Source organism: Clupea harengus, chromosome 8, assembly GCF_900700415.2.
Source record: "Clupea harengus chromosome 8, Ch_v2.0.2, whole genome shotgun sequence".
In the NCBI taxonomy this organism is placed as follows: Eukaryota; Metazoa; Chordata; class Actinopteri; order Clupeiformes; family Clupeidae; genus Clupea; species Clupea harengus.
In genome coordinates this window covers 4,450,405-4,476,600 of record NC_045159.1, presented here as the reverse complement: position 1 = coordinate 4,476,600, position 26,196 = coordinate 4,450,405, and the positions used below count along the sequence as shown (strand labels likewise).

The following is a 26,196-nucleotide window of genomic DNA, read 5'->3' as shown; positions in this document are numbered from 1 at the left end:
AGGACAGCTCCAAGTCCACTTTTTGATGCATCCACTGACAGCGTTACGGGGAGCTTGACATCATAATATCTGAGCACGGGAGCTTCAGTGAGCATCGTTTTCATTGTGTTGAATGCCTGCTGATGTTCAGCTTTCCACTGCCATGCGACATCGTCTCTGGTTAATCCCTGCAATGGCTCAGTATGCTTGGACATGTTTGGAATGAACTTTGCGAGATATGTGACTGCGCCCAGAAATCGTTCCACATCTTTCATGCATTCTGGTGTCAGCATTTTCCGAACAGCCTCAATCTTGCTCTGATTTGGTTTCAAACCAGATGATAGTTTTTGTTTCCTTTTACTTCTGACACCATGTTATGTTGTTGATATAAAGTAACAGACAACTAACTCAGCCAGATGTTGCAGCCATCTTGTGGTCGTTTATTCAACAACAGCGCCTCTGGTGGCTTTCACATTATCTGTATTTATACATATCATGACACTCAGGAGTACAGGTACCTCAGGAGTACAGGAACCTCAGGAGTACAGGAACCTCAGGAGTACAGGTACCTCAGGAGTACAGGAACCTCAGGAGTACAGGTAGTACAGGAGTACAGGTACCTCATGAGTACAGGTACCTCAGAGGTACCGGCCGTGTGGTCTTTAATTCTACAAGGGGATCTCTCCCTGGTGTGGGATGCTTTCTGTGATCACCTTTTTGAGCTCTTACATGAAATGGATATGAAATTCATCATATAAAATTACACTGCTTTTAACAACTGTGCCAAAGGTTGTGATTGCAGCTCACCCTTCAGCACATATCGAGCTAGCTTCTTTCTAATCCCCATCGTTTTCCTTTGATGAGGTACGGAGCTTGCACTCCGTATGCCCAGTGCGGGCTTCACATACTTATATAGACAGGACAAAAGATTTCAGATCACCTGATCAATTGTTTGTATGCTTTGCACAGCCCACACGGGGTCAGGCTTGGTCAAAGCAATGGTTTTCACACTGGATTGTGCAGGCTATTAAAGCCTCCTACGAAAGGAAAGGTGTAAGCTTGCACAGGTGCTTGCAGACTCTACATGCGGTATGGCGACCTCTTGGCTATTTTTTCATGGCCTAGACATAAAGCAGATCTGTTGCTGCTGATTAGGACAATTCTCATATATTCATTCGCTTTTATAGTTGGTTGTCACTGCACCATCCTTTGCACTGTGTGTTTTGTGATCAGGGCCTAGTGGCAAGTAGGTGTTTGCCTACTGGGTTTCACTGGGTTGAAGCAGATTGTTTTATAGCACTTCACATTCCGGGACTTTTTCTACATCACCATATGTGAGCTGTGTCTCATGAAACGACCGAAGGAGAACGTCCAGTTTCTTTGAAGACTCGGTTCTCCAAGGAAAGGAATAAGACACAGCTGAATGTGGGCTCGTTCTGAAAGCATCTTGCTATGAAGGGGGCAACGATTCATGCAGATGAGTAGGCATACTTTGTGAGACACGCAATCAAGAGTAAGGGGTGTGAATTTCCAACGGATTTCAATGCAGATTGCATCAGTCTGTCTCATTGGGCTAAAGTTCATTGAGGTGTCGAAGATCTGGTTCCAACAGCACAACTCACCTTTTTTTGCCAATGAAGGTAGCTTTCCTACATATTTCTCTTCGTCCACCACTCTCTCCCAGTTGTACCGAATGGGATCAGAACCTTCTGTGGATTTACAGCTCATTGTCACATCATTGCCCTCTAGAATTTGGCCCTCCGTCCAGCATTGGGGCTTTGACGGCTTCACTGTGAATAAACAGTTGTACTTGTTAGCATTTCAGAGAATACGGGTGTAGTACAGAGACATATGCTAAATTGTATGGAAAATATTAATTTACAGCAATATACAAAGTACTGTTATAAAAATACCATAAGTCAGGAGTCATGGCATGTTTGTCACTCAGTAGACAAATTTCAAACCAAATAACATTCTACTGACCACAATGTTTCATGGGACTATATCCGGGACTTAGAGACAGCCAATCAACTTCAAAGCACTGACCCTCTGGATTTGGGTAAAACAAATCACCAATATAGGTAGATCAATTTTGTCTTGAATTTCAATCAAATTATTTACACTATTTGATCATGTTATTATTATGTGATAACAACAATGATGGCAAACTGACATGTCAACCTTACAGTGAAAAATTTTGTGATATCAAATTATGTGATAACAGCATTGATGACAACCTTAAAGTCTTTACTTTCCAACTATTCCACTGATTTTCATTTTAAAATCAATCTAAAATAAGTGAAATCTACTGGTACTGTTTGTTTTATTCACATGGTAACAATGTAGGACTGGTTCCATTCCCACTGGTAATATAGCACTCCTAGGGGCCAAATATAGCACTACTTCCTGACTGCTGGTCTTTCTTTCTCATTGCCAATTGCAAAATGCATTTTTAAATTGCATACTGAATTTCCAATTGCCATTTGAATAGAGGACAAAAACATGGCAAACCCTGCGTATGCATTTGATTACATTTTCATTCACATTTTTTATCAAAATAATTGAGGATTGCATTGCCACTTTGCAAATTCCATTGCCAATTGCAAAATGCATTTTCAAATTGTACAACTAAATTGCATACTGAATTTCTAATTGCATAATGCATTTCCATTTTAATAAACAGGCCCAAACATGTCCATTGTTGTGATGTCAGAGAAGTGATGTATAAATCCTTTGAGGTAAAGCTTGTAGGTCTTGAACACTGGAAGGAGAACCCTAATCTTCCACACCCTTTATCAAGGTCTTTGTCTCCAAACCCTCACCACTGACAATGTGGCCAAGGAACAACATTTCATCCTTGAGGAGATGACATTTTGATGGTTTAGGTTTCAGATTGTGTCCCTCCAGCTGCTTGAATACCCTAAAATCAATTTTGTGAAATTTCTGCAGCCCTAAAGTTAATACTTGGGTGCGGCCTATACATAGGAAGGCTTTTCCCACCTGGAACTCTGCCAGCTATAATGGGTCTATCTCCCTCTTGCACCTTCTAATCCCATTCAAAACAAAATGATGGGATAGAACACATTTTCTCTCACACTCAGTCTTCCATAACGATAAAGAAATGGGTGTGTGCCCACCTGTAGCCATACAGTGTTGCTTGAGCGGTTGGAGCATTGTGTTGGGGTAAACCCAGAGATAGAGCACTATGTTGGGGTAAACCCAGAGATAGAGCTTTGTGTTGGGGTAAACCCAGAGATAGAGCTGATTTATACCATAATAGACCATAAAAATAGGCTTAAGCCTGCGACGTCATTTCTCTGTCATTATTATACGGCTTTTCAGAACGTTCCAAAAAGTACCGTTGATTTGAATGGGCCATCCCAACGTTCGACGGTGAATATTTCCTGATATTCACCGCTGCAAAAAGATATTGACCGCTGTCATTGGCAACGGGTTTTTTGCTTCTAATTCACATCTTTCATATCATTCCGCAAGTAGTCCGGTCATTTAACGTAACAGACTCATTGTAATTTGAAGTCAGCAAGTAATGGGTTGCTACGCAGCACCTGAAACTTAAAAGTTCTATTTATTTCTTAGCGGGAATCACCAAACGGCAACTAAATCGTTAAAAAGAGGTATTTTGGAGGAATGTCTTCTATGTTTTTTGGCAAGTAACCGTATAATAAGCGGGATAATGTATTGTCCGTCGGTCATTATCCAAAAATAAATCCCTTCAGGACGAAACAACACCCCTCCGCTGCGCGTCGGGGTGCTGTTCGCCCCGTCGGGATTTATTTTTGGATAATGACCTCTGGACAATACATTATCCCTTACGTAATGACAAGAGGTGTACTTCCAGAATTAAAGTGCATCATTAACAGTTAAAATAACATAGAAAAACAAAACATTTAAAAAGAAGCTAGAGAACATATAAAACTGAAAAAATATAAAAGTAATTAAATAAACGTAGCAGTTAACAAAACGCATCTAGAACAGTTGGGTCTCAAGTAGGGATGCACCGATACCAGTATCGGTATCGGTGCCGATACTTCATTAAAATACTCCTACTCGTACTCGTTTGTGAATTGCCGATACCAAGCACCGATACCACTCATCAGTATTTCACTGCATCAAACTGGCCGGTCTATGCTGACACAAAATGTGATTTATTGTCCTACCTGTCCTACCACTCTCTGCCAGACTAGTAAGTAGCTTATTTGCCGTCTTGTGTTGCATTTGCTTGATGTTTGACTGTGTTAGGAAAGTTTGTCATAGTGTCAAAGTATTTCAGTATACAGGTTTCGCTAAATTTAGCTGCTAGCATCTCGTTAGCGATTAGCAATTTCGTTGTGCTGCCTTAACGGCGATTTGGGCTCATTTTAAGATAAATGACGAGGACAGGAGTAGGGCACAGTGTAAGATCTGCACTGCTACGGTGTCGAGGGGCGGAAAGGAAAGTACTTTGTTTAACACAAGCAATTTGATTAAACATCTGAAGACACACCATAGTGCTAAGTACACAGAGTTCACTGATGCTAGTGGCGCAAGACCGAAGCAACCAATCTTAACTGACGTCTTGCAAAAGAAAAAAACGCGCACGCACACACAGAGAGAGAGGTAGAGAGAAAGACTGTGCCACATAGGTTAAGTGATTGATTGTGTACTTGAGCAGTTGATTCTTCTGATCCTTTTGTAACTGAAATGTGCTCTTGTGCTAATCCAGTAATAGTTCTGTTCACTTTTTGTTAAGCAGACTGTGTTGTTAACTATGCAGCAAATTGAATTGCCTTTATCTGGTTATATTTGCATTTTGTCTAATGTGATGATATTGTCTGTTTGAAGGCTTTTTTTGTGTGTTAAAACCAGAAAGCTCTGTTTATTTTTGGCTTGGGATAGCCTTCTGTTAATTTTGTACCATAGGCTTGACATAATCTGGAGAGATAAAAATAAAATCTGCCTCCAAATTAATTGCACTTTCATGGAGACCAAATCTAAGAAGTATCGGTATCGGTACTCGGTATCGGCAAGTACACAAATAAAAATACTCGTACTCGTATCGGTTTGTAAAAAAGTGGTATCGGTGCATCCCTAGTCTCAAGTCTAAATTTGAAACTGGCTACAGTTGTAGAGCCTATGATGTTATCTGGAAGTTGGTTCCAGAGCTAAACCGCACAGCAGCTAAAAGCTGCTTTACCAAAGGAGGATTTTTCTTCAGTGATCTGAGAGGTCTAGCAGGTGTGTACTGGTGTAACCTATCTGAGAGGTCATTTGGTCCTAATAAACAAGCAGCAGCTTTAAAGTCAATTCTGTCACTTACTGGAAGCCAATGTAAGGATTTAGGAAAGATTTCTCTAGCAGCTGCATTTTTAACAGCCTGAAGCAGTTTGATGGTCTTCTTTAGGAAGGCCTGTGAAAAGACCATTCTTCGCTTGGTGGAAGGTACAGTTAACACTCAAATAAAGTGTATCCGCCAACAGATCACTCTCCAACAGAGGAAACACTTTTGAATAACTAGGTAGCTGGTCCCATCTCCCTTATTCAAAATCGATTTCCCTCAATCATGACTATAGTGACAGGTCACTTTGGGCTTGTCCACAAACTTATACACACACTTATTCAATTGTATGCCATAAGCATCTGTCATGTACTTCACATGTACTTGTGTAGTTCTTCAAACTCACCAAGCACGAGGAGGTTGACCGTGCTCCAGTGATACTTCCCCCCATTCTTCACCTTGCAAGTATATTCCCCCGTATCAGACAGTGACAGGTCACTGATCAGAAGTGAGGCGTCACCTCTAAGGTAGTCTGCTACGAAAGATGTACGACTCACTTCATTCTCATTGGGGTCAAACACCTGGCCTGCAAAATATGTGATCACCTAGAGACAATGTCAGAAAAATAATACATATTTTGTGTTAGACTAAAGAAAAAGCTTTGGAATATATGCATGTGAATACCCTGGCCCTTTTTGGCCTACTCTGGTCATACCATAGTATGGTATATTAGCATGCTGAGGTCAGTTGGTGCATGCTGTTGTTTATTCTTGTTGCCACAATTTCATATGCAATGGTCAACTGGACAGAGAACATCAAAATTCATTGGAACGTCACTGGAAGAGACATTCAAATGTTGGTGCTAGTACTTAGAAATAGGCACTCAAAGGCATCTCTTTTCTTCTCATATTCATCCTTATACCTTGATAACAATCAAACCACAAATCACATTTCACTCCGCCATGCCATACCATATGCAGGGTAATCACATCTCACTCTGCCATACCATATGCAGGGTAATCACATCTCACTCTGCCATACCATATGCAGGGTAATCACATCTCACTCTGCCATACCATATGCAGGGTAATCAGATCTCACTCTGCCATACAATATGCAGGGTAATCACATCTCACTCTGCCATTACATATGCAGGGTAATCACATCTCACTCTGCCATACCATATGCAGGGTAATCACATCTCACTCTGCCATACCATATGCAGGGTAATCACATCTCACTCTGCCATGCCATATGCAGGGTAAGCACTGAAGGTGAGGGTGTGAAACCAACTAAAACAGTCATGGCACAGTATAACAACAAACACGTATATTATTATGACAACAGGGCCCATGTTTCTGTGTCTCTTTATAAGTGTTTTGTAACCTGTAATTTATTTATTTAACATTTATGTAACATTTATTTATTTACTTATCTGTGTCTCTTTACAAGTGTTTGTAACCCCCCCCCCCCCAGCAGCTGTCTCTTAGTTTGATGATGACCGTGCTGAGTAGTCCTTTACGGTGCCAGTGCGGTTAGTACGTTTATTTTATTTCCTGTTTATTTATCTCTAGAAAATCTGTTTGTTTTTTACAAGTGTTTGTAAACCCCCCCCCCCCCCCCCCCCCCCCTTTCTTTCCTACTGTGAGACGCATTGTGTTACCTCCTTGTATGAAATGCGCCGTACAAATAAAGTTTGATTTGATTTGATTTGATTTGATTTGATTTGATTTGATTTGATTTGATTTGATGTTCATGAAGGGACCTTCAGCTGAAAGTAGCTCCTCAGAGGCCCATGTTCATGAAGGAACCTTCAGCTGAAAGTAGCTCCTCACAGGCCCATGTTCATGAAGGAACCTACAGATGAAAGTAGCTCCTCACAGGCCCATGTTCATGAAGGAACCTACAGATGAAAGTAGCTCCTCTTAGAAAGATGTGGATGAAAGCCAGCTGGACTTGATGAAAGCTAGTCTATACGTAGTTACCGGGTGAGCCCATGCTTAGTTCCTCTCAGCAAAGGCTAAAGCATTTAGCAAAGAAGTCTTAGTGCTTAATCAAGATTCTCAAAAGGTATGGTCCATGAAGTCTAGTTAGTAATCTACCCATGTGATGATCATTGGGGGTGTCAAGGGGCACCCTCCTTTTTTTGGTTTTGCATTGCATTATTATTATGGTATTTGGCAAACAATTTCCAAAAACAGAATACAAATATCAATTGTAAATAGAATATTAAAATATCAGATCACAATGATAGTAATAGATCAGTGTAATTATAGTACAATGGTAGGAGCATTACGCAAATAAATGAGTGCGACAGATGAGTGGTAAAGAGGTGGGTCTTTAAAAACTTCTTGAATATACCAAGGTTGACCATAGACTCTAGAGGTATTGAATAGGCTGTTCCACCAATCAGGTACCACAAATGAAAAGTCTTGATTGCGATCTCTTGCTACGGAGAGAAGGCAAAGATAGCCAACGTTCATCTGAGGAACGAGGGGAAATAGATCTGAAATACAGAATTAAAATAAGTAGGCACTAAACCAGTGGCTGCCCTTTTGGGCAAGAGTAAGAGATTTCAATGTAATTCTTATAGCTAGTGAAAGGTAATCAGCAGAAGGCATACTCAGGAGTGTATGCTGTTTGGTTGATCTAAGACTTGACACCACACTGTGTCCTGGGTCATCCACAATGGTCTCACCACACATGCAGGCTATTATACATAGTAAAAGGTGTTTAATTCCATGCTATTGGTTGGGGTCTTCCGACACCGTCCAATCCTCTCACTGTCACAAGCAAGTAGTTATACCAAACAACCTAACCAATATAACAACTGCCCAACCATAGAACCTGAGCAGCAGGATACAACAGTAATGCATATTGTAACCGGGATCCGTACAGACCCTCCTTCACAGACACAGACATAGACATATATAGAGAGACGCCCCTTTGACTGCTTCAGCCCGTTGCCGAGACGTGCAACGTCGCCGCCATATTGTATTGGGGAAAAAAAAAATCAATGTGTATATGTCTATGGTAATCGCTGCTAGACGCTCACTTTTCTTGTGCTCCCACAGCTCGTGCACTTTGAAAATACTAAACTATCGAAATATTGCTTCTTTAACTACTAATTATTGACCATCATTGAGAGAAATGGAACAAAATCTGCAAATTGCCTACAAATCGAATAGTGAGACACTGGCAGTCCGTCAGTTTTTTATAGTTGGTTTCAAATATGTGCATAGAGAAACATAACCTTGAACAGTGCAATTGACAATAAACAGTAATTTCACAAACAAACACTTCTGATACAGAAGACGATGGTAAACAACGTATTGCCATGTATCTTTTCCCGAAACTCCCAGCCAGACACATTGTAACAAAACACCTGCGTTTCGGCTGAGCGACTGACATCATGAATCTGACTGTAGTTAGCTGGCTAGCTAACGTTTCTTACACTTTGAAGGTTTCCCAAATAGAAGGAGTTGAGGAGGCAGTGGGAAGTAGCTGTAAGAAGGGAAAATGTCCCTGCCGGTGACTACTCCGTGCTCTGCAGTGAGCACTTTAAGCAGGAGGACTTCGACAGGACAGGTCACTCTCAGGATTAGAGATGGAGCTAAACCATCAGTCTTCAGTTTCCCGACTCATCTCCAAATGATGATTGTATATTTCAAATTGTGTACAGTATATCTACAAAAAATTGTAAAAGTGAGCGTCTAGCAGCGATTATCATAGACACATGTACGTTTATATGTCTATGGCAATTCTAGCCTAACTATCGAGATTCTAAGTAAAATGGAGACCAAACTTTTTTTGGTATGCTCTATACAGTCTTCCATATTCCTCATTATGTCTGGGCTATTGGGTAGGGTGATGCTCTATACAGTCTTCCATATTCTTGATTATGTCTGGGCTATTGGGTAGGGTGGAAACTTTTTCTCATAAAAGAACAAACACAATTTCTCATTGTCAAAGGTGTACTGCCATGGGAAGTTTGGGCACGACTGTGCTAAATGGAAGACCTTAATCTTGGCCGCATTTTCACATTCATTACATTGTCATAGAATATTTCAGTGCAAAATGATTTAAAGTGTGCACTTGTGAAACTTAAGAGTGTGCACTTGTGAAAACTTGATTAACAAGGTCAATCATCATTCACAATTGAAGTGAACATACCAGTAACCAACCATTTCCAAAAAAGATGGCTGTCTGTAAAAATATTGCTGACAGACCATAGGTCTTTTCAAGCTAAATCTAAGACAAAGACCTACTGTATGGGCATTATTCAAAGTAATAGTTATGACAAAACATAAACTAGCTGTCCTGAGATAGCCTATATGCAGCATGGCTCATTTGCTGCATTTCACACAGATATCCCAAGTCTCCTTTGGCCTGCTGTTTACAAATAATATAGTTTATTATATGGCAACGACAGTACGAGCATTCTGATTGGCTAATGGGTAGTCATGCCAGCCGCGTATTGACCTCCTCGCCGGTCTGCCGGTCTGATAAGTACTCTTATAGCCTTCCTCTGACGTCATCTTAAAAATTAGCGATATTGATAGACATAAAAAAATAAAATAAAAAAATAAAAAGCCAAGGAAAATTCAGAAGCAGCGAAAATGTGCCAAAGAAAAAAAAAAGACATCAAAAGCCATGAGGAAATTCAGAATCAGCGAAAATGTGTTATTGAAAGTGATGATGAAGACTATACTACTATAGTTTGAATCACTTGTGTTGTTACTTTACTGTAAATAGGGGTTATGCGCAACATTCTTCCTCTAGACTCTACTTCTTAAAAAGCCATTTTAGCTGAACCGTTTTCTATTTATCATTAAGATTTCGTATAACAGCTGTACTGATGGTTCCTTTGAATTTCTTTGTCAATGTAGATTGACCAGGATGTCTCAAAATGTCCGTCAACTGAAACTGAAATACTCTTATTTAGGAAAGAGAGGATTGCTAAGGACACTGTTAAAACCATGGTGTCTTAATTGACTACGATCTCCGTTTTAAAAGCCATGTGAAAGCAATAACTAAATCATCTTTTAAACTTAGAGGCCTCATGTCAAAAGATGATTTAGAAAAATGAATTCATGCCTTTATCTTCAGCAGGGTTCACTACTGTAATGTTCTTTTCACAAGCCCTCGTAAAAAGACCATCAAACAGCTTCAGTTTGTACAAACGGCAGCTGCTAGAGTTCTTACCAAAATGAAAACAACTGACCACATTACTCCAATACTTCAGTCCTTACACTGGCTTCAGTCCTTACACTGGCTTCCAGTTAAGTCACAGAATTGACTTTAAAACACTGCTGCTTGTTTGTATGTCACTAAATGGTACAGGACCAAATTGCCTCTCAGATATGTTTCAGCTGTACACACCTGCTTGACCTCTTAGATCACTCGAGGAAAATGTGTTTGGTAATACCTACTGTTAGAACTGAACATGGTGAAGCAGCTTTTAGTTGCCATCCAGCCTTAAGACCTTAACTGTTCAAATGCACTCTTATTATTATTACTGTATTATTATTATTATTTTATTTAGTTTTAATGCTCTTTCAGCATCTTTTTAAATCTACACTTTACCCTTTCTTTAATGCATCTATCATGTGCATCTATTTAATGCATCTGCTCATTGGTAAAGCACTTTGGATTGCCATTGTATATGAATTGTGCTATATAAATACACTTGCCTTGCCTTGAATATTCACACAACAACTTTCACCCTTGTCTCTGTGACAACTTTACCCCAAACTCATATATTATAATTAAGGGCAAAACAAAAATTGCAGAACAATTATGTGAATATAGTCTACTCACCACAGTCTGTTTAAAGTTGGGCTTCACCAAGAGCCACTCAATATCAATTGTTGCAGGGTTGGCCTGCCAGAGCTTATGGTAGCAAGGTAGTGTGGCATTGTCACCCACTACCCTCTTCATCTCTGTCTTGGCGAATGCTCTCAGCAAGCTGAGCAGAACTGTGAACAGAACCAAACCCTTGGAGTCAGACCCTAAAACCCAGCCCATTTATACAGAACTGTGAACAGAACCAAACCCTTGGAGTCAGACCCTAAAACCCAGCCCATTTATACAGCTGTGAACAGAACCAAACCCTTGGAGTCAGACCCTAAAACCCAGCCCATTTATACAGCTGTGAACAGAACCAAACCCTTGGAGTCAGACCCTAAAACCCAGCCCATTTATACAGCTGTGAACAGAACCAAACCCTTGGAGTCAGACCCTAAAACCCAGCCCATTTATACAGCTGTGAACAGAAGACTAGTAGAGGGGGTTTGGCTTTACAGTATGACCTCTTGCAGTTACTTATTTAAACATTGCAGTATAAAGTGTTTACCTTGAAAAGAATTACGCTGAAATTGAAGAGGACACAATTTTATAAAAATTTGAATCCAGAATTACCATGGTATTTGAACTTGAACCACGATATAACTTTATCCTATAGAAACATAAAGATGATTTTGTCTATCAAAACTTCACAAATAATTGTTTTAAATGAGTACATCAGACCAGTGTCTCTTTGAAATAATCTGACTCTATTTCTGCATTCAAAAGTTTTGGGGAGAAAGGGGAAATGTGCTTTTCCAGGCACAAGCGGAAGAAGTTTCTGTTTTTCCTTAGGATCTTTATCCAAACATCCAACAAGAGTATCTTAACTTTTATTTTGGGTAAATTGGATAAGTGGGGTCAATGTAACCCTTCATTAGTGTGGTGTGCTTGCACATTTCAGTCCAAACTATTTTGTTTTGGGGCAGTGTTGGTCAGGATTTGCTACAAAGATGGACTATGGGCCTCATTTAGAAAATGTTGTTCCGCACAGATTTGATCTTATGCTGTAATGTGTACGCTCAAATCCGTGCCAAAGTTTAGATTTCTATAAACAGTCTTGTCGCCATGACTGCAGTGGCAAGTTGTAGGGGAGAACCCTTGCACATTTGGACAGGTCTCAGTTGTACCTCAGTTTACACAAAGACCATAGCCTTAAAGGAGTAATATAACTACTTTCAGAAACATAAGCAAGAATTACACAATAACTGAGGGTTTCTTAAGACCATGTCCATGTTATAACCTTGATGTAGGCATTAAGAAACAGCCGGATAGTTGTAACAGTGAGCATCATGAACGTAATGGCACAAAAATGGTGGATCCTGCAAAATCTTCAAAGACAAAATACTGCAGTCTCAACACAATCTGCATGGGTGTTTAGTCCACATCAAAGTCAGTATGATTGTTCAAACTGATGCATGTGTTAATTGTATGATTTAGTACAGGAAATGTATGACATACTGGTCCTTCATCGTAAGTTAATAGGCTGTTAATAGGTGAAATCTTTGAAGAATACCTCAATAACTTCACAACTAGAATACTAAAGGTCTGCAATACTGTAATTGCTGCAAATTTGATGATATCAATATTGTTATTTGTTATTAAGTGCTATCATTTCTAACCTTGTCAATGTCCATATGTCCTTGACCATATTTTCTGTTTATTTTTAAACTTATTTGATGGATAAAATATGGTTCTTCATTTGATGGATACAATATGGTTCTTTATCTGATGGATACAATATGGTTCTTTATCTGATGGATACAATATGGTTCTTTATCTGATGGATACAATATGGTTCTTTATCTGATGGATACAATATGGTTCTTTATCTGATGGATAAAATATGGTTCTTTCGAGTTGACCATTCCATTTTAAAACAACTTAACCTTTTGCCAGAATTGTTTCTCACTAAGGAGCCTTTGACTACTTTGAACTTTTCCTTCTCTTTTTCTAAATGAGATGGTAAAAGGGGAACACAGCTGAACATAGTAGTCGAGGGATACACTGATAGTACTAAATGCAAATCCTCTAAACTAAAACTATTCTTCCCCTGATGCTGGGCCATAACAATCAGAAAATGTACCTATTCTACTGTCACAGAAAATGTTTAGATGTATTCATTATTTAGCCAATAACTATACACATATATACATGTTCCTTTCCGTAGAACAATCTTGTAAATAAAAAAGAAACAAAAAGAAAATGATAGCATCCTCTGTTCTCTGTGAGAACTTATTCTGCGATGGCATGCTAAGAGAAACTAATTTAGTTGGAAAGGTTGTGTAGCCATCTGATTTGAAGGTAACATTTCCCCTGCCACAATATAAGGATCTGCCTCTCGTGTCTGAAGGTTGAGTTAGTGACTGGCTGTAAGCCTCATGTTTGTGCGAGGATGTCACTATGATTCTGATGAGCAGAATGACAGCTCTCTGATGGGTGTTCCCCGCTGGTCTGCATTCTGATCATTAAAGCCTGCTCCAGTCATTCTGATCATTAAAGCCTTCTCCAGTCATGCATCACAAAGCCACTTCTCAGGAGGTGACATAGGCCATATCAGTCTATACTTCGGGCTGATTTCTTTATTTCTAGATACAGGAACTGTGTCACACAAAAATACTGAGATAATCAATGTGTTTTCATCATTTAAAAAGTTACCACCTCTGCAATGGTGTATAAAGGAGGATCTATTATATCAGTGGTCAACGAAGAACAAGGCCATGCAAAACATTCACAACACTTATTAATCCTGCCAAATAAAGGACAATGGCAAATAATTGATTCCAGCGGCTAAGGAGCTTACTAATCTTGTAGTTTGAATGTGTGTTCATACCCTGTCACTGGTTATTATATGCTTTAAGAAATGGCAGTTGCATTATCTAACACCACTTGCATTATCTAAGACCACTTGACAGCAGCTGTCAGAGTGCCTCTGAGAGCAAGCGTTCTGATCCAGGGCCAGTGCACAGCAAGATGTCCCTTCCTAACCTCTGCTTCAGTAGCTTGTGTCATCTCCCACTTGACAGATACTTTGTCTACCCCTGGAGATGCAGTCTAAATATAGACAAGCGCCACACACAAACATCACCCACAAGTCTGTTATACAAATTAACTATAAAACTCACATGAAGTACAGACAAATATGTTGTTACAACATATCTGTTAAACATTTCTGGTGGGAAAATATTTAAATATCAACATCTTAACATTAGAATTGTACAGCTGTACAATCAAATTTTCCAAAAGAACCAGATTCCTTTCAGCATGAACATGAAGTACATTAAGTGTTTGGCTGTTTTGTTTATTTATGTTGGTTGACACAGATATTTTTGCGTCTAAGAGTGTATTTCATTTTTAACATAAAAATGTGATGGATGTGAAAATGACGAACAAAACATTTCGGACATTTCGGGTTTTGGATTAATTTACTCCATACACCAATGGTGCTACAGTTGGCTGTCTTGTTTAATGTATAGTTAAGCTGCACAGTAAATCATTCCATTTAATGAGCGATCTGTAGCCTACCCCAAGATAATTATGAATTTCAGTCTTTGCTAATTCCCGTTTCCATTGTCAGGAACATATAGGCATTGTCAGGAACATAGGATTACACACGCCAAACAGGTGTTCTCAATACGATATGTTCAGTCAACGTTCCATTTAACCGACTAAAGACGCCAGCGGAATTTATTTTCAAACTGGTTGTTAATGTAGCCTACCAGTTTAAATGCATTCAGTTTCAAACTTGATCTCTGAAGTCATGATCATCTGTCATGCAATAGGCTACAATTGCTTCCACTCAGGGCTATAATGCATGACATTGATTTGGATTATGGGTTAAATTATGGGGGGAAAAAGTTCACATACGGCTATTATAATGACCACACCTGCGCTTCCAGCAAAAAATAAATAGGCTAGGGTTCCGAGAGGGATTACTTGAACTGCAACAAAAGGACACATATTTATCCATTAAAAATGCACAGGTCTCGCACAGATCGATGTTTGGAAAGCGTGGTCTAAACTTACCCAAAATTAAAACACGAATTTTGGTCAGCATCACGACTCCGATTTGTACTGAAGAAGCTCTCACTGGAAAATGTCCTTCATTACTACATATGTTCAGCCTACTGTATGACAAAGGCAGTGGTTGAATTCATTGGGTACTAGTCGGCAATGACCCTCTTCACTCCGAACAGGATGCGTGTCTGCAGGCCGTTCTTTAACCGTGATAGCACTGGCTCTCTGTCTGCTCCTATTGGAAGGCTCCGCAGCATAGTGACGGGGACCAATGCATTTGGAATGGCTTGCGTTTTTGGCGAGTGCTTTTACACTTGTTTGACCCGTGGATTTGACCAAGCCTTACCGATATAAATTAATGGACAACGTGACCCCATTCACTCTCTCTAGATAAAAGTGACACAAAATTGTGTAAAGTGGGAGTTCTTTTTTGTATAGTATATGTGGTATATAGTAAACTGGGGCCAGTTTAGTGTGTATCTGCAGAGTGAGCTCTATAATTAATGCATACAATTTCGGTCCTAAAATTGTCCAAGGGGGTTCAGGTCCTTTACAGCTGGGGTTCTCAAACTTTATGGGGCCAGGGACCCCTCAAAGGACAGACATTTTTCCGAGGACCCCCTCATAATCGCATCCCAAATTAAACCATATAGGCTTATAGCTATTTGTAATGTTATATGCTTTTGGACTCTTTTACTCTAAAATCATATAGTACTAATATCACAAGAGTTTTAGTTAGTCATTTTATTACATTTGGCATTACTTGACAGTATGTAGGATAGATTTTTTTAATTATATTTTTGTAAAATGTGCTGAGAAGCTAAATAATGTTTACCTTACATAAAAACATATTGATGGATTTTTTTTTATCAAAGCAGATTGTAGGGTTTTCCAACGGAGATGATTCTGAAGATTTATTTTTAACAAAGACATTAACAAACATGAAATATCCACCTAATGTTATCAAAAACTTGTATCCCCGACTGACACTCCGTACAAATCTCAGTACAAAAAATATGATTACCTCTTTTCAGTGGTGGTGATGTGTGTGTGTGTGTGTGTGTGTGTGTGTGTGTGTGAGCAATGAGAAGGGTGTGCCTGTCTCTCAGCTCATAGTTTGTACAGTCCAGTTTATTTACCCGGTCTTGTTGTCACTGAACGATGGCAACCTTTGGAAGCCAGATATCTGCTGTTGCTTTATGGCTGATGTGATGAGCACTTGTCTGTATTAGGGTTGTCACGAACACTTAACAAATGGCATTCATATTAGTATTAGCCTCCAGCAAGATTTTAATGAAAACTACATGGTGACATCATAGCATTGATTATACACGTATAGCGTTTTCTTTCTAGAGTTTAATTTTGACAATGAACTGGGCTACGTTCTTGCAGCCAAATTGAAAGCTGGATCAACGTCTTAAACGAGAATACATGCAATAGGGCCATCCGATATGCCTTCGGCTAACTTATCTTTAAAAAAGGGCCTTCTGCAACGATAAACACGACCCGTACTGATGGAAGATTAAATACATCACTTTCAGATTATGGCAGTTAACATTACTAGCGTTAGCCACACTGCATTATGATCATTGTACTACGCATCGTCAAAATTCTGTGATGGGGGAAATCGCTTGTCGCTAAACTAGGCTAAAACTACTAGTGAGGCTGTATATGGGTGAGCTTGGGGGTGTTCATGTTTATAATCACATTTGCTAACCTGTCGTTCTTTGAACTCTGAAAAGTTCGAGTGTCTGTCTGAGAGGTGCTTAGCCATATTTGACGTGTTACCTCCCTTTGCCAGAGTGACTTTGAAGCATGTTTTACAGATGGGTCTCTGTGTGTCGATGGGCTTTCCTTCACATTCTGCTTCGTATCCGAAGTACTTCCAGATCTTATTTCTGACATATTTTTTAATACAAGCCGAGGACGGTCGGCAAGAGCTCCTGCACATGAGGCCATGTCCCCTGAGATCACTCGCAGAGCTGGGAAGCCCCGCCCTTGCAGTCAATGCGTGAAGGCAGCCTGACAGGGAGCGGAACAGTGAGTGCGCTCTGATTGCGTGCTATTTTAATGAAGTACCTATACTAAAAATATGCAAATCCTTATTGTTTTTTACGTAAGGTTTCCGCGGTACCTTTCTAGTACCGGTACACCGTGCAACATTAGTATATATGTTTTGTATACTGTATTGCAATAAATAAAAAATAAAAAAACCTTTGAAAGCCAAACTTTTTCGCGGACCCCCAGGCAAGGCGTCGCGGACCCCAGTTTGAGAACCACTGCTTTACAGAGCCCATGGCCTTTTAGTGGTATCTAGTGGTGAGGTTGAATACTCTTCCCTTTACAAGCGTGTGCAAGTACTTACAATGGCTGTCAAATGCCATAACAATGCGAAAAAGCCCTATCTTGAGCCAGTGTTTTGGTTTGTCCATTCTGGGCTACGGTGGAAACATGGAGGGTACCGTGGAATAGGATACACTCCCTATGTAGATACGAAAGGCTCATTCTAAGCTAACGAAAACACAACAATGCATAGTTACTAATGAATACATAATTATGAACACTATATTCTATTTCAGATGCCATTGAAAACTACACAGTGTACCGTTACAAGTTCCAGATAAATCCCAAAGTCAAAGAAGTAAAATTAAAATGTTAAATGGACTGTATCCAACCAGTGATTGTTAAGGTGGCGATTTGGAATAGAAACTAGTGATCAGGTCTTTTTTGGGAATGATCATTTATTTTCCCAATATACATACAGTATGCAGAAGCTTTAAGTCCTCAGGCACCTTGCTCTATGGATTAGGACCGGTCACAACCATCAACATTAGAACAGTTCAACAGGACCGGTCACAACCACCATCATTAGAACAGTTCAACAGTTGAAGCTGAAATGATTAGTCATAGCTATTAGTTGATACCGGCACTGACGGCACGGTTACAGAACAGACTCCAGAGCTCCCCCTGGTGGCACTCTCCAGCACTTAGAGTAAGGTGCCACAGGCATTGAACAGTCACAGAACAGACTCTAGAGCTCCCCCTGGTGGCACTCTCCAGCACTTAGAGTAAGGTGCCACAGGCATTGAACAGTCACAGAACAGACTCTGAAGCTCCCTTAGTGGCACTCTATCACTGACCGTTCACGGAGGCTATGCCGGAAGCATTGACCGGTCCCAGGTTTGTTAGACCATTCCCTATATAGAAGGTAATCAACTCCTGCTCTGTCAGACTCTCTTTGCCTCTGGCCATGCGCCATATTCATCCAACGTTCCATGTTTTCCTAGTGAAACCCCTTGTTTCCAGTCCCTCATCACCACCCTCCAGACCCCTTCCTCCTCCCAGGTTTGTTGAGCGTGGCGAGGTGTTTTCAGGTGTGCCGCAGAGGAAGGGGATTACAGCACCTCACCGACTGGAAGGGTTCCGGTCCACAGGAGAGGAGCTGGGTCACAGTCCGGCCCAGTACCTCCACTTCCTAGTCCATGTGTTCTGGTGTCCTGTATTGTTTCATGTCTGTCCCATGTTTGCTCATGTCCAGGTTTTACCCCTCGGTACATTTGCTTGTCTGTGTCTGCCTCTTTGACCTTTTTTTCATCAACTTCTTGATTTCAGTTTTTTGCCTTTTTGCCTTTCGTTTTTGTAACTGCCACAATATATTTTCATTAAAACTCTCTAAATCACCCTTTGATCAAACAAGTCTGCTCTTGGTTGATTCATCCATTCTTGAATGTATTATGAAGCATTTACGTATGAAAGGTTTTATGAATGTGCTATGCCGTGCTAAAGGCAGTTAGGAAATGGCTTGGGATGCCACTTTGTCTATGTACTGTAGCATTGCATGGGAAAGGGATTTTGGAATTGGCAATGAGCAGGCTTGTGGAGGACTTGAACTGTGCCAAGAGAAGCCTGAAGATGACGTACTCGCAGTCTAAGGATCCAGCAGTCAAGAGCACTGCTCCCACAGTGAGCACAGGGAAGTGGAATGTCAACATGCACAGGGCACAGGGCACATTACAGCATAGAGATATCACTGGGCATGTACAGAATGGAAGAGCAATGTTTGCTTTAGGTGAATGGGGTAAGACTACATTGCCTGAGTGGAGGCAGATGGGAACCAACTTTGTTTGTGAGCAAGAAGAGGAAACTAGATAAACAGTAGCGGCTTCCCAAGCAAAGCAGGCCAATCATCCATTGATCCATTGGCATAATGTTGAGAATTGGGGGCTGTGAATGTTAACTACAGAGAACCTCAGTCAGTGTTTGCTCATTAAGGCACATTGGGCCAAAAATGGATGTTTTTCTCTTAGATGTGTCCATCTTGGCGAATTGCATGATCAGGTAATCACCAAATTATGAGGGGTGATTATCCAAGAGGAGTTTAAATCACCTGTGATTACATGTTAATGAAAACGTTTACACGTCCATTAGGGCTTGTTAAATGGCTGTCTAATGAAGTTGTCTTGGCATTTGGCAATAGAGATGATAGAAAAACTTTGTTGTTTACGGACTTGAAGTAGGAAGGTACTCCTACCCCTGGGTTCCACTCGTCCTGCAGGGAGTGGCTCTGGGTATGCCCTCTACTTGGTGTCCATCATTTTAATAAACATCTGCCTTCAGTGTCTCTGTTAGGACATCAACATTGACAAACGCCTCAGTGTGTGTTATCCTTGATAAACATCTGCCTTCAGTGTCTCTGTTAGGACATCAACATTGACGAACGCCTCAGTGTGTGTTATCCTTGACAAACATCTACTGGTGCCTTGCTCTACTCTGTGTATTCAGGATATCTATTTGTGCGCAAGGTTTATGGGCTCTTGGATCTCTTCTGTATCTCTTATGTTCCTTTGCCTGCTCAATGGCAAAGCACTTTAAATGACCAATGTGTATGAACTGTGCTATGTAAATAAACTTGCCCTGCCTTAAAACTAAATTTACAAATGAAATCCCATAGTATATTTGAAAATTGTGAATGACATAAGAACGCAGGCAGTCTTCTTGAGCGACTGCATTTGCACCGTCACAGAATCACTCTGCTCTTCACCGTCACAGAATCACTCTGCTCTTCACCCCAGTGTCTCGGCAGCAGGCATCACTTTCAGACACACTGATGTTTTACAAGTATGAGATATTTAACACAAATTGAGATATTTTAAGGATAGTTATGTCATAAACTGGAGTTTAATTAGCATTAATTGATTTCAGGGATTTGTTTTAAATGTGTTTTTTAGAAAAAGTTTCAATCTTTATTCCTTGAAGTTGCAGTGTGCCTATTATAGGCTACAACAGAAAATAAAACAAGTTAAAACAAGACCATAAAAATGCATGCTGTAAAATATAAAATGTATATCACAAAACAAGAGAACGATAAACTAAACGAAACTGACAATAGATACAGAACTACAATCAAATAAATGCCCTACATATAAAGTCACATTTTGCAGAGACTGGAGAGTGTGTTTGTTTTGAGAGAAGCCTATTCCATCATGGAAATGTGCCCAGTGGATGGGCTACCTTGAACTATGTTACATGAACTGAGATTAGTTTGATTTAAGTCTGAGCATTGAGGTCAGAATATTATTGATGTGGCAGTGTCAGGAACAGACGGCCTGTGTCTTCGTGATGGTGGTTATTTTGCAGTATTTTCCCACCAAACACCAACACCTTGTCAAGTGGAAACAGAAAGGTGTAATAATATAATAATAATTGAATATAATAATAATAAAACCTGCCAGCACACTGGCCTGTACAAATGAGGCCTCTCATTCACCAACCAAGGTTTGACCTATCAGTTTAAACAGTTCATACTCAGTAATCAATCAACTCAAATACTATACATAATAGTAGTGTCAGTTTTGAGAATCACCAGGGGTTCCATCTCAGGTTAAGTCATTTAGACCCTTGATCATTTCATTAAAATGGGCTTAAAACATAATCCTCACATGGTTACCAGATGGTATTGTTCATGATTCGAATCAAAGCTACAGTTCTCTCATGGTAGCAGATTTACACAGGCCATGCATTTAAAAAAAATCTAAATAGCGAACCTAATCATTTAGATGAAAATATCATACATGGAGGGCATATGATTATTTGCATTTAACTTTGATACCAAACGTGAATGTAGCACATTCTCTTAGCATCCTTCAGATTAGTCTCTTAGGCTGAACACTTCAAGAAACTGTCAATCAGATAGCTGTATTATCTGTAGATTGATCAATGTCAATCACCTCAAATCCAGTGTTGTCAATACCTTGTTTTTTCTGTGGATGATTATGGTCATGCTGACTGTCATTGTGGAAGCAGTAGGCACAGTGTGGCGTTGCTGAAGGCACTGTCTTGGAGAAGTTAGAGAAGTCCACGCGATACTTGCCCCCTTTAGTGCGCGACACGATCGGAAGGAAGCTGTGACCCCACTGGATCTCACGTGGGATAAAAGAGGTTCGCACTTGACACACGGAGCTGGTGGATTCAGCAGTCCCGTCCAGGAACACCACCAGCTCAAACTCCTCTTTGTGCAGGGTGTCTGCTGACATCTCACAGAATGGGCTGCTCTTGTCAATGATATGATAGAGTGTGAGTGGGCAAACGAAAAAAAGATTGTCCTTGCCTGCATCCACAGTGAAGTCTATACTGATCTGGTCCAAGATGACGGTTTCTCCTTCTGCTGTAATAGTGGTCCTAAGCAGCTTGCCATAAATATGACTCCCAATCAGTAAGGTCTTTCGCAAGTTGGCCACCCTTATAAGCAGACAGAGACTACCTTTCTTCAGGCAGATAACAGCTGTTTCACTGAAAGTCACTGTTTTTGCTCTCTTCTTTGGGAGAGATATCTTGGCCAAAATGAGCCCACACATGAAACAGTTTATAATGGCTCCTATGAGGGACTGAATGATGATCAGTATGACTGTGCAAACACAGTGCCCAGTTAAAGCACGGCCACCATATCCAATCGTTGTCTGTGTCTCAAGAGAGTAAAGAAAAGCAGTTGTTAGACCATTTACATTTTCTATACATTTGACGTGACCGTCTGTTGAATTCTGTCCCAGCAGGTCACCGTTACTTTTAGCAATTGAATACCATAACAGGCCAAAGATAAACCAGCTACCAGTAAAGGCCAAGCCAAAGTAGCATAAAACAAAACGCCAACGAATCTCTACAAAAGTTGTCCAAAAGTCCATAAGGAAAGCAATATGATTGGGATATCTGATGTTGCCAAACTCTATGTTGCAGCGGCCATCCTTGGTCACAAGGCGAGTTTGTCGCGTCCCACGTTCAGCTAAGTGCTTATGGATCTCCTTCTGCAGGTACGGGATCATCCTGCAGCTGAGGACAAAGTCACATTCTGTGTCAAATGGCTTTGTGATAACAATGGCTTATTCATCTTTCAAACCTTCATGATTGTATGATGCATAAAAATAGAGTAAAATATGTCTTATAATATCAGTGTAAATATAAATAATAAACAACAAATAAACAACATCAGCACTGGCATTATATAAAGTAACAACTTAGAAGCCTGAAATAGACAAGCAATTGCATGCTGTTTTATATTCTTTAATATTGCATACTTTTACTCAGGAGTCCCATAATGTACAAAGATAATTGTTATAACAATACCTTTTTTGAATTTTGTATTAGTAAAAAGTTATTGTAAAAGTCATACAGTAAATATGCACAACTTTCCAAAATCACTATTCTCTCAACCTGCAAAATCAACAAAATAAATTAACATTACTAAAACACAACTAAACCTTTCTGAATCAGGAAAACACTTGATATTGCCATGACATCAACGTCATGTAAATAAAGAAAAAATAGGCCGGAACTCTTTCAAACCCTTTCTGCTGCTGTAGATAACACACACATTTGCATAAAAAGAGGATTGGAGCAGTGGCCACAAAGCAAAGAATAGATCACTGTCACTGTCAACTAGAAGTGTGCAAAACGCACTTTACATACCTGCTAACTCCAGTCGTCAGCCAAATTGTAGACAGGATTAGTTCAAATCTTACAGATGTCTTTTCCACAGGTTGCCATCGGAGTGCTGCACAGTTCTAATCCTCAGTGAAATGTCCTAATCCAAGGCACATGCCACAGTGTACTCCGCCAACCTAAAGACAACCACATGCTAATGGTACATTGGAACATTGGGTCCATTCAATACGCTACTTGAGCTCAATTTGCACACACACACACACCTCACAACATTCTGTTGATCATTCCAGAATAATTTTTTCATTTATAATTCTATATGATCACTACATACCATTATATGTGATAAGGAAGGATCTCATGAAGGTGTGTGTTGAAATCTGGAATATTCTGGATTTGATGGTCTTGCTCTGCTGTCCAGAAATACTCAAAGTGCATACGTTGAAGAAAGCATCATCACCAAAGAATCCTTGCCATTTTTCTTTCACTGTACTAAGGGTGTGCAGTGAGTAATACAAAGAGAACCTTGGATAACATTTCCCTTTTCTTCTCATACTCTCTCCACCCCTCCCCCGAGGTCTTAGCCTACTCAGGATTTGCATAAGAATACTACTGTTGGATGCCAAGCGGATAAGGAATGTTCAGGTTGAAAAGTTGTACCGCTACATAGTAATATTACGGATGGTTAATACATTTCTCAGGGATGTGTAACGAACTAACTAACTATGCCTGGTAAGTCAATCAAGAATAGAAGTATCTCACAATGGTAGCAATAACACATTGTTTTATTTATCTTATTTAACATTTACTGTAAAGCACACAGTGGTGTTGCCAGACCAATTTCAATAGGATTAAGTTTACTAATCTATTTTAAATCATTGCTTTAATTCATTCATTTGTTCCCTTGTTGTTTTGGACAGGAAACTTGAACCACTGTGGTAGTTTACAAGTAAGGCTGAAATGTGTGTTTCTGGAATATGTACAATAAGTGCAATTGTTTTTGCACCTAAGTAAAACTAATTATTTTAATAAAAAAATTAAAATGACACAAGGAATAATCTGAATTAGTGGTCGGCCGATATGGGTTTTTCAATGGCCGATGCTGATATTTAGAGAACAAGGCGTACGATTGAATAATTTAATAATAATAACAAATGACACACAAACAAAAAATAAATAAAATCTCTATTCATTAACTTTCTATTACACAGAAAAACAGACCTATTACATTTATATCAAAACTGTCCATATTCGTTTTTATGTTTTTCATCACTTCCACCAAGCTGATATTGCCGTTCCCTCAATTTCTGTTCAGTAATAAAATATTTGCAAACAGAATAAATCACCAAACAGAATAAAAACACACATGTCACTATGCGTAATGTGTGCATGCTCCAATGGTCAAAGTGTGCACGGAGGTAGGAACAAGTCTTTACGTAACTCAATAAACTTCAGATAACTCGACACATTATTTACTCTTTGAAGGTCGCTTCCATCTTTCAGTAGATTTCTAAATGCTCAGGACCAGGGGCGGCTTGTCCATAAGGGCGATTGGGGCGACGCACTGCCTAGGGGAAAAAAAAAAAAACCTCCTGATGTATAAACGCAATATCCTTGTAAGTCGCGTAAATGACGACATGTAAATTTAAATGTAATAATTTTTTTTCTGTCGGATTCTACCACTAGACCGTCTGATCTGCCTCTGTATGTCATTGTCGAATCAGGTAACAGTCATTCAGTCAGCCTAAAGTCGTGGTTCAGATGGCCCCGCCCCTTCTGGGGCGATTTGGGGCGAAATGAAAATCGACCAGACCTCTCCCATTGACTCCCATGTTAAATCCATTTTTTTCACAAAACAGAGCTCTCTGTCGGCAGGGATAACGTATTTCCTAAAGGATCCGTATTGAAACCGGATATCGTCACTTTACTCCGGTCTCTGGTTGGATAAAACTTGTCCTGAACAGAAATGGACAAGGACCTTTGATTTATTCTTTAGGAACCATGCCGATGCCTGACTTTTAATGTTGTGTGACGTTGTTGAAGTTCAAGTTCAACATTAATAGCGATTGAATTACCCTTGTGTCGGTGTAATCGCTAGCGGTAAATAAACGTTAATAACTTGAATAACTAATTAAGGATATAAAGACGTGGACAAAATTGTTGGTACCCTTCCGTTAAAGAAAGAAAAACCCACAATGGTCACTGAAATAACTTGAAATTGACAAGCTCCAGTTTTGTCTCATCTTTCCAAAGGACATTCTCCCAGAAGCCCTGTGGCTTGTCAATATGCATTTTGGCAAATTCCAGTCTTGCTTTTATATGATTTGCTTTCAACCAACAGTGGTGTCCTCCTCGGTCGACTTTGGCTCAAACAGCGACGTATGGTGCGATCTGACACTGATGTACCTTGACCTTGGAGTTCACCTCTAATCTCGTTGGAAGTTGTTCTGGGCTCTTTGGTTACCATTCGTATTATCCGTCTCTTCAATTTGACATCAATTTTCCTCTTGCGGCCACATCCAGGGAGGTTGGCTACAGTCCCCTGGACCTTAAACTTCTGAATAATATGTGCAACTGTAGTCACAGGAATATCAAGCTGCTTGGAGATGGTCTTATAGCCTTTACCTTTAACATGCTTGTCTATAATTTTCTTTCTAATCTCCTGAAACAACTCTGTCCTTAGCTTTCTGTGGTCCATGTTCAGTGTGGTACACATCCTGATACCAAACACCACAGTGACTACTTTTCACCCTTTAAAAAGGCAGGCTGACTGATTACAAGTTTGAAGACACCTGTAATGCTAATCAAAGGACACACCTTAGTTTAACATGTCCCTATGGTCAAATCATTTTCAATCTTTTCTAGGGGTACCATCATTTTTGTCCAGGCCAGTTTGATTCGTTTTTTTTTAATTATTCTGTTGAACCACAATTCAAAAGCAATGTCTGATTTTCATTAGTTAATTTTCAGTACATTTGTATGTATTATTACTTTTGTCAGTTTCAAGTTATTTCAGTGACCATTATGGCTTTTTCTTCCTTTAGCGGAAGGGTACCAACAATTTTGTCCACGTCTGTATGTTACACATCACAAACACACACAATCGATGTTTTTTGTGTGATAATTAGGTCATTGGTTAGCTTAAATTA

General features: G+C 39.8%; 2 protein-coding genes across 2 annotated transcripts in view; both read right to left on the bottom strand.

Moving 5' to 3' along the window:
* Positions 1-15,297, bottom strand: part of LOC116221436 (CXADR-like membrane protein) — a 39,017-nt gene extending 23,720 nt beyond the window's left edge. Inside the window, exons 1-4 of the mRNA XM_031571581.2 lie at positions 15,125-15,297; positions 11,075-11,232; positions 5,661-5,859; positions 1,602-1,769 (exon numbers count right to left, since the gene is read on the bottom strand). Coding sequence (XP_031427441.1) covers positions 1,602-1,769; positions 5,661-5,859; positions 11,075-11,232; positions 15,125-15,155 — 556 coding nt within the window. The 5' untranslated portion in view covers positions 15,156-15,297. The remainder of the gene's footprint in view (positions 1-1,601; positions 1,770-5,660; positions 5,860-11,074; positions 11,233-15,124) is intronic.
* Positions 15,298-20,281: 4,984 nt separating this feature from the next.
* Positions 20,282-23,221, bottom strand: kcnj1b (potassium inwardly rectifying channel subfamily J member 1b). The gene is made up of 2 exons (XM_031572797.2): positions 23,075-23,221; positions 20,282-22,438 (listed from the first exon to the last, which is right to left on the bottom strand). Exon 2 carries the CDS (start codon positions 22,429-22,431, stop codon positions 21,301-21,303), a length of 1,131 nt encoding a protein of 376 aa, XP_031428657.1. The 5' UTR covers positions 22,432-22,438; positions 23,075-23,221; the 3' UTR covers positions 20,282-21,300.
* Between the last annotated feature and the right edge of the window lie 2,975 nt (positions 23,222-26,196).